This window comes from Phoxinus phoxinus (assembly GCF_949152265.1).
Source record: "Phoxinus phoxinus genome assembly, chromosome: 2".
NCBI lineage: Eukaryota > Metazoa > Chordata > Actinopteri > Cypriniformes > Leuciscidae > Phoxinus > Phoxinus phoxinus.
The window spans coordinates 34,315,413-34,325,305 of record NC_136877.1 but is presented as its reverse complement, the minus strand read 5'-3'; the positions used below and the strand labels follow the sequence as shown (position 1 = coordinate 34,325,305).

General features: G+C 37.6%; 1 protein-coding gene across 9 annotated transcripts in view; it reads left to right on the top strand.

Moving 5' to 3' along the window:
• Positions 1–675: 675 nt before the first annotated feature.
• Positions 676–9,893, top strand: part of kcnc1a (potassium voltage-gated channel, Shaw-related subfamily, member 1a) — a 51,529-nt gene continuing 42,311 nt past the window's right edge. For all 9 annotated transcript variants that reach the window (XM_079590831.1, XM_079590829.1, XM_079590828.1 and 6 more), the window contains exon 1: positions 676–2,499. In XM_079590831.1, coding sequence (XP_079446957.1) covers positions 1,930–2,499 — 570 coding nt within the window. In that variant the 5' untranslated portion in view covers positions 676–1,929. The remainder of the gene's footprint in view (positions 2,500–9,893) is intronic.

The window sequence follows — 9,893 nt, the reverse complement described above, 5'->3', positions numbered from 1 at the left end:
AATGCTTCTCAAAGATTACAAGAACTGAATGGTTTGACATAATGGACTGATACATAAACAGGTTTTACAGTCTGGTTCCCATGTACTTATTATAGTAATTGCAATAACAAGGTAATAGCTATACCCTCAACCTAAACGTAACCCACGTACCTTATATTACCCAATACTTTCTTAGTTAAGTACACTGTAAGTAAACATACCAAAATAAAGTGCAACCAAACATATACATTTAATTTAGTGTTAGAAATTAACTTTTTTTTAAAGAAATATTTGTTTATAATTTATTTTTATTGAGTCTATGCAAGGGCATTTTCATACAACCAAAAATCAAATGAACTTCAAATACAGCCTATATGCAAAAAAAAAAAAAAAAAAAAAATGGACTTCTAAGTTATTATTATAAATTAGCAATAAATAATTTGTCAGTCACATTACACATCACATACATTTGGATGCAATTGTTGTTTATTTCACATTCCGTGTTTTCAGAGTGGATCTTATTTTATTTTTATTAATGAAAACAAACTCATCATCATATTAGATATGCTACACTCAACAACAGTGAGTTCAGGTAGCCTATCTGACAGCTATGTGTACAGTGTCTTCAGAAGCACTGCTAAACCAATAACTTAATAATCGTAGAATACTTAGAATAAGCAGGCTTATTAACAAATACAATTCTCTATATTTACCCCCAAATTTAAATATCTTGGGGGTGTCACCATTTTTGCCCCAAACCCTATTTGATTTCTGACCCTGCTACATCACACTTAATAGCCTATTATTGTCTGGACTTTCAGTTTAGCAAATATGTTTTGTGTTAGCTGCTGTGCAGTGTGTAGGCTATACAGCTAGCCACACATCTCATGAAACCTGCGGAAACAGGATGATGAGGGGAAAGCACAGCATGGCGCAGCCTCAATTATTTAGTATGTCGTTCTGAATCGAGCTTTCCACCGTCAGAAACCATCACAATATCTGATCTCGTGCACGCGTCGACTCAGCCACTCAGCAATTGCGCATGCGCGTCGGTGGGCTCTAGAGAAGGCTCATGTTGTCTCTCCGCAGGAATGACGAGTCTCGCTCCACTCTCATCGACAGGCACGCGCGGAAAAGGAGACTGAACATATTCATATGGTGAAAATGAAGAGGATACGACCAATCACTTCCGAACAAACACAGGAGGACCTCGCCAAACTGGACATTGTAGGGACAAAAGAAGATTTTTAAAGGACCCCTCGTCTTCCACTTCAAACCTGACGTCTCCTGTGCAAGTATAGCTTCACATCCTGTGGCAAAAAAAAGTCTAGATGTGATGACTGTCGTGATTGTTAACAAACGGCTTCTGGTCGTGGGCATCTGGACATGCTTTGAAGAAAACGACTGATCATGTCAAATCGAAAAACCCCTTAAAATGTGACCGTTTCTGTACCCTCGATCCCTCCACTTTGTCGGATTTGAGGAGTCTACTGAGAATCAGGGCAGTGCATGTGTTTCGTTTTGGAAAGAGGAGGGAAAGCGTGCGCCCTGGAGCTGTCCGTTCAGAACCACACACACACACACAAACACACACACACGCATTACTCTGCCACCAGCGGTGCACCACAAGCCATCAGCCTCGCACCTCATCTGGACCTGATGGTGTGGCGCGCAGATTTATGACATCCTCTGCATGCATTTGGTTTGTTTAACATCTTTATTTTCTCATTTTCTCTTGGCATCTGAAGGCAATCTCTTATTCACCTGACAAGAACATTAAACGCTCATGCACCGATTTTCTGCAGATGAGTGTCCTTTGCGCACCTGTTTTTCTGCGTTTAATCATCCCAGTCTCCTTTTTCAGTTGCCTATCAATTGCGCTCATGTATCCTCCAGGTCTTTCAGCGTTTTAATTCCTGGCCCGGGCTCGAGATATGCCTAAAGGACGAGATGGGCCAGGGCGACGAGAAAGACCGTGTTGTGATTAACGTGGGAGGGATTCGACACCAGACCTACCGCAGCACCCTGCGCACTCTCCCCGGCACTCGTTTAGCGTGGCTCGCCGAGCCTGATGCCCACAGTCACTTTGACTATGACGCCCAGATCGACGAGTTTTTCTTTGACCGCCACCCCGGCGTTTTTGCACACATTCTCAATTATTATAGGACTGGCAAGTTGCATTGCCCCGCTGATGTTTGTGGCCCTCTTTATGAGGAAGAGTTGGCTTTCTGGGGCATTGATGAGACAGATGTGGAGCCCTGCTGCTGGATGACGTACCGGCAGCACCGGGAGGCCGAAGAAGCGCTGGACAGTTTCGGTGGAGGGCCACCTGAAATGGGGAACGATGATATGGACACAGAAGTTTTGGGTGATCCAGGGGATGGAGACGATGAACTTGAGATGACTAAACGGCTTTCCCTCGGCGACTCGCCTGATGCCAAAGGTGCAGGGTTGTGGCAACGTTGGCAGCGTCGTGTTTGGGCGCTCTTTGAAGATCCGTATTCTTCGAAATATGCAAGGGTGAGTTATGAACACACGTGGCAGCTCTGTCTTTAGCCCTGATATTCATATTTGTAACATACCCAAGCACATGTTGCATTGGATAAGAATAGCATGTCTATTAGTGTTCTTGAGTTGATGTTATGAGTTAGGCCTAATTTAAAAAATATATTAACAATACAGTTCATTCAATATATATATATATATATATATATATATATATATATATATATATATATATATATATATATATATATATATAGCCTATTTATACACACAACAACTGCCCGGAGACTGTAAGACTGTAAAAGGTGAAGGAACAGAATTATATTTTTGAATAAAAAGTTTGACGTAATATTTTGTTATTTCTTGAAAACAAGCAGTGAAGCAAATATAGAAATATTTATTTACAGTTGAAAACTTTTCCCTTCAAATCCAAGTCATTAGGCTTAACCGAGTGATTAACCGACATGGAGGTAGCCATTTTGCCATGTGACAAGAAAAAAAAACATAAAACAGAGAAGACTTCTTTATCCGCGTGACTACTTTTTTTTCCCCTGGTCAAATGAAGTGACCCTATAAGAAAATATACTCCATGACTCAAAAATCTTAAATATATATAAAATGGAAAATAATGAAGTTGCACGTCCATGCATTCAAGGTGCAAAGAAAGTATAGCCTATACATTTTACTTGATGTTATACAGCACTTGTCATGCTTCAGAATGTTGAAATGTTATAGGCTAAAAACTATACTATTATTGTAAGATACATTTTTTTAAAGCAACTTATGAAATATGTATAAAAAGAGAGTAACCTGGCACATGTTTAGATTTTTAAAGGATTTTTCCTTTTTATAATTGACATTATTTGAACTACGAAAAGCTTTTGTAGCTTATGTCACTTCTGCTAAAGGGCTGAAAGCTGATCACAATGCTCAATTGAAACAAACGAGAGGCAACTGGTTGTCTATAGCCTATCTGACAGTGTTTTCGATTGAATTATATTCCTTGGGTTTCCTTTGGCGTTATTAGTGATAGGCCTATATCAAACCAAAGCGATATATTCGGTCACCCTGGGGGAACACGTGCAGTCATTCCAGGCGTCTTGCATGTAGCCATTGATCGACTGCTCCTCTGACTGCAACACTGCTGTGCCACGCGCCGTGAGATGCCTTCCCCGCCGCGGGCGTGCTCGTGCACAAATTAATCACTCCGGCAGGACATTAAAGAGAATACATCACGAAGCAAAGGCTTTTATTAATTTATGTGCCCATGCTGCTTTGAGATAAGACACACAAGGCCGATATAACATCATTCTGATCAGGAGGTCTGAGTGACAGCACTTGAGATGCTAGATTTAGTGTTACGTGTTGAGCATTAGTTTGGTCCTGTCAGACTTTTATAGTGGGCATTAGCTGTTGTAATGTGTACTGTATTTGATGTAGGCTGTAGATCAAACAGCAGGGCTCTAGCAAAGCCAAGGTCATGGCTTCAATTGCAGGGAATGCAAAAACTGATCAAATATAGCCTATCTACTTTCAATGCAAAGTTGATTTTTATAAAAGTGTCAGCCAAATGTGGTGACTTTTATAGATTCTGTACATGGCCAATTAATGGCCAGTCTGGTTTGGACAATTATCGGATTGGCCTGTTTGTTTTATGCCTGATGTTTAATAGGAGTAAAATGGACCAGGACTACTGCCAAGATCTGGGTATTACACCCTATTGGCTACTGAACGCTGATAAACGAGTTAAGGAATGTCGATGTACAGTAAGAAGTAGAGTAGATTTATGCCAGGAATCAGTCAATCAGATGAAATGATTCTGTGATTGGACAACATTGAACTTCTCAAAGCCAGAGAAGTGTGCTATTATACTAAGGGAGTATGTTTTCGCAACAAGAAATGTATGACCATACAGTACCGCAGAGGTGGACAGTAACAAAGTACATTTACTTGAGTACTTAAGTACACATTTTGAGTATCTGTATACTTTGAGTATAATTTTTTCTGGAAACTTTTACTTTAACTTCACTACATTTGAAAGACAAATACCGTACTTTTTACTCCACTACATTTCTGTCAAGGGCCTTGAGTAGAAAGTAGTAACGTCGGGGATGATTTGGGTTGCAGGGGTTGCATTTTGGTTGTAAATGAAAGTCTGATTGACGTCAGAACTCGACTGATGTTGGTTTCTGACGTCAACTGATTTTCAACCACAATACAACTGTCTGTCCACTGTTGGAGATTAACGTCAATCTGACATTGGATTCTGACATCAATATGATTTTAATTTTCAACGTTGGGTTTGGTCTTCTAAATGCGAATTTTGTCATTGTTTTGGAGCACACTAGCTTATAGATAACAAGGCTAACATATTCATACTAAAAGCCAAAAAACTGGGAACAGCCATTTGGGTGTCCGAAACCATTGTGGACGTTATTGAGTACACTTATTCAATCCCACTACTGGAACTGTGTTCTAGAAATAAATGTGATATTGATATGAGGGTAGGCAGGCATAGATTCAGAGGCATAAGGTTCTGTATTACATGCAACAATGCAACAATAATAAAACAATACATTGACATTTACTTTTTACTTTTGATACTTAAGTACTTTTAAAAATGAGTACTTCTGTACTTTTACTTAAGTAAACATCGGTCTTTACAACTTTTACTTGTAACGGAGTAATATTTTACCAGTAGTATCTGTACATTTTACTCAAGTAAAGAAGTTGTGTACTTTGTCCACCTCTGCCCGCTTAATTGTTTGTAAATTATTTGTATTTTAATTGCAAACAATAATTCACAAAACGTTCATTTATTTGATGCTATTTACACATTACAGGTTTCCATCTTCACAATTTTTTAAAATATGCAGCAAATGTATGTTTTGTTAGTTCGTTTGGATGATGAAAACACTCACCAAAATATTTTTAATAATGTGGCATATAAAAATATGAGTATTTAATATGAGTAATTTTAATGTTATTAATGTATTTTCCTGTCATTATTTGTATATTACATGTATATTCATGTTTATGTTTTTTTATGATTAATGTTTGTGAAGTGCTCTGAATCAGATCTGAGCAAGTCAGCCTTATAGCATACGATCAGTGAATCAGCTATTCAGCACATCTGAATTAATAATAAAAAATGAGTCATACATCTGAATGAACTGCAGGATTTACCCAACACACAATGGACATGCCTCAGACATTCTTTATGTTTATTGTTCCTGCACGTGTGTGGGAGCATGATATTGAGAGTGAAAGAGAGACAGAGTTGTTGTTATCCCGTTGTCATCTGGCAGATGTTTGCGCTGGTTCCCAAAGGCACCTGATATTTTTATGTCCTTGGCAGGCAAGATGCTGCATTTTACAGTGTATGTCTTGGGAATAAGTTGTCATGGCAACGGTTTCAGAGCTCTGATGAAACCGATGAAAGCTGGTCTTCCTCGTGAGATTTCAGGAAAACGTGGCAAACCTCTCTGGAGGCTTTTTTTTGTGTCTATGTACATTTTTGCCCCTGTCTGTGTTGTATTTCATATCCATCCTTTAGTATGTAGTTTTGTTTATCCAGTGATGAAATATAAGCTAATATATGAATAAAACACTTTAGGGCTGGGCGGTATGAAAATGTCAAACGTAACAGATTTTTTTATTCCGTGCTTGACACTTCTGAACTTCTCTTGATTAAAGCTCCAGGTGACGGGTTGCCAGATATCACAAAAAGAGCAAAACAAGCCCCTTTAAAATGCAGTTTAATAAGCAGACATGGCAAAAATGTACCGGGGAACACATTTAAACATAACTAGTATTACTAATATCCTACAAAATTAAAAGGAACTAACTCATTTATTATGGATAGAATAGTTGAATATAAAATATTCAGATATTATAAACTGATTGATTAAGTAAAGCAATAACATGAGATTGAAGAATTATTCAGCAACACTTTATTTAAAGTTTAATTGCACCTATGAGTTGTATTTAATATCAATCAGTTGGGGGCAGTTCATCTAAAAGTTTATGAGTGTGTTTTGTTTACTATATTTAGCTATCAAAATGGTTTACCAAGTAAATAATTTACCAAATAAAAGGAAAAGAAAAATCAAGTACTTTTCATTTCTACAGCATTTGTTTTTTTTATAATACAAAGCCCTTTTTGTCGATTTTTTGAGAATAACTACATATATAAATAACCATATCATGAAATATATCGTTACCGTGAAATAAAATGAGTTACACCGTGAAACTGAATTTTGGTCATACCGCCCACCCCTACCCTAAAACACTGGAATGAAATAAAAATCTTCAAGCACATTAGAGAAAGTGAGAGCTGTTAGTTCCCAAAGGTTTAGTTTGTAGTAGTTGTTATAGTTTGGAGGCTTATAATGATTAACAAATTAACATGAACCTTTGCCAGACCACAACTTATACCACGTATTATTCATACACCAGATTAATTATACAAAATAATAAAGACAATTTGCTTAAAATACAGCCCATACTCAGCCCAGTTGTCCTATGTGATATTCCCATACTGTCCCATTGTCCCAGGAGGCCATCTAGGCCATTACATGCTCCAGTGGACCTTGCCTTGTACAATAACAGGAAAAGTGTTGGTAATTGATGCACTGGTCGATATGTGAATGCACCTGCTGGCTGATTCCTGGATGAGGGAATTGGCATGTCTCCCAGACTTCCTTCTTCCTTCCAGGCTCTCCCAATGGAAGCCCCAAGTGGGACAGAGAATGGATGCTGGGATTTACAGTATCTAGTTATCTTGTCACACTTGTCTTGTGAGAAACAAAGCAATTGTCACTTTCCGCCACATCTGCCTGTGGTTAATAACAACTTTTTTAACAAAGATAAAAATAAGGGAGCATGAGCTTTTTTCATGAGCAATAATGAAATATTTATATAGCAGATACATTTTTAAGTGCATTGCAGGTCTATTAACATTTAATAAAAGATTCAGGACATTAAGGTTGTAAAAATACTGATCCAGTTAAAAGCTTATAGTGGGATGTGAAAGTATCAGTGACACTAACAGCTGTTTAGGATAAACAGTAAGATTTTATTTCAGATTGTACGGAATAATACATACATATATATATATATATATATATATATATATATATATATATATATATATATATATATATATATATATATATATATGAAATAACTATATAAATATAAATAACTGGAATCCGATACTTTGTCATGTGCATATGGGAAATAAAGTCGCAATAAAACAGAAATAGTGACAGATGTTTTCTTCTTTATTGTGGCGTACGTCCAAGTGTAACGGATTATTGGGGGAAAAATGGGGCGAGGACTTGGTTCTATCCATTGGTTGTTGATTCGACTTTACAATGTGGGTGTTCTTATACTCAAAAAGGAATAAAAATTATAGTTTGCAGTCAATTCTGGAGGGAAACTGGTTTGTGGACTAAAGTGGACTAAATGATTGGAGAAGTTCTGCATATGTCACCAGAGAGAAGTCTGTCAGTTTTCTTTTTGTCTCCTACAGAAAATCTTACATGTAAAGAAGGATGAAGACAACTCCAAGTGTCTTTTTCAGTCCTCTGTTTTTATCCTGGCTGTTAAGAGTTTGTTGTCACAGTAAGATCACATGATCTCCCACCTCAGACTCTTGTTTCTTTACCTGCAGAGAGGGAGGATTCACACATTATCACCTTTACCTCAACACCCCGACTCCCTCCAGCCCCGACCCGCTCACCCACTGTTCAGATACTGTCATAAACACAGAGCAGAAAGCACTTTCCTCTCCACACTAAATCACAACAGGACTGTCCCCTGCCCCTTGGCAGATCCAAAACAGCCTAATTACAAACAAAACAAGTTAGATGCCTAGAGCTGACAGAGCTCATGACTTTTTAATAATTATAATATTTATCAAAGAGACAGGGCTCTTATGTTCTTGCATGGGCCACAGATTAAAATTTAAGAGGGTCAAACACTTTCATGAGTCATTTTAAAATTCCTTTTTTTTTTTTTACAAAATATAAAAATGGAGGATTTTTAAAAAAAAATAATCTGCCCATATATGTTTGAGAATGTTAATCCACAAGTAAACATTTCCATCTTAAAAGGTTAAACTCATGAAATCAAGTGACAATCTTTTTTTTAACGTAATCATAATAATGTGCACAATCATGCACTGTGATGTTTGGACACACATTACAATTCAGGTATACCATCTGTTATAATAAACTGGGTGTTTTTGTTCAGGCCAGGTTACACGCTCTGTGTGTGCTTTGCTGTGTGTTTGCAGACTGTGGGTACCAGGGCTCCAGAAGATTGGAGAGTGATCAGGTATAACAGGTCCCTCTGTGTGTTATTTGTTGTTCTTTTATGCTGAGCCATTAAGCATGGCTGTGATTTAAATGGAAAGAGTCTTGACTGGTGCCTGGTCCAGCTTTTAAACTGAACATGCAAGCTAAAATTTTATATCTCTGTTAGCAGTGTCTTTCAAGACAAGAAACTCCTTAAAATGCAATGCTGGGATCGCCTCTGATCGTAATATTTACTGTCAGTGTTAGTTCTGCCCACCTTATTTTTAACATAAGAATGAGCATGGCCATTTTTAACTTGCAAGGCTTTCGGTGTCAGCCACTTCCAGTTATTTTAGCTGTACAAAACAGTCTGTTATGCTGCATGATGTTGCAAACTGATATTTGTTATATCAGGTTATTTTAGAGTAATCATAAACACACTGCATGCGCATTTAGTTTTACAGAACTTAGATATTCTTATTTACCTATTTTGGATAATGAATCAGAAGTCTTGCACATTCACAGGAAATAGCTTACTTCTGCTTTGAAAAATAAGGTTGGTAAGTGCTGGAATATTTCGAGACAGAGTAAGAAATTGGGAACATATGGTAGAGCATTTTGGTGGATTTATGTAATATTTATTTTTTTATGTAATATAAGACAGCATGAAAAATTGAAACAGGCCTGAAAGAGGTTTCCCAATCCCTGAATTCATTTTTATTTAATAGAACACTTTTCTCTCTGCCTTGTGGCCACAGGCACATTTATTTCTTTTTCCTTAGAATGTATTCCCTTCTCTGTCTCCCTTAGTGAATAATTTGTTTACATGCTCATTTTCATTGTTATGGTGCAGTTCAAGTTTTTCTCTTGGAGACAGTATTCAAAGACATCGGACATTAGCACCGGCAGCCATGGAATGATTAGGGGTCAAGGCTAGTGATAAGACAGACCTACCTGTTGTGAGACGTCTAACCCTTCTCTCATCCGAACCTTGGAGTGAGACTTGCATAGATTCTAGCTATATAAATGCAGAACAGAAGTCAGCCCCAGAGGAAGCCTACAGTGATTAACGTTAATTAGACTGCAGTAGCAGAGCAGAGCCCAGAC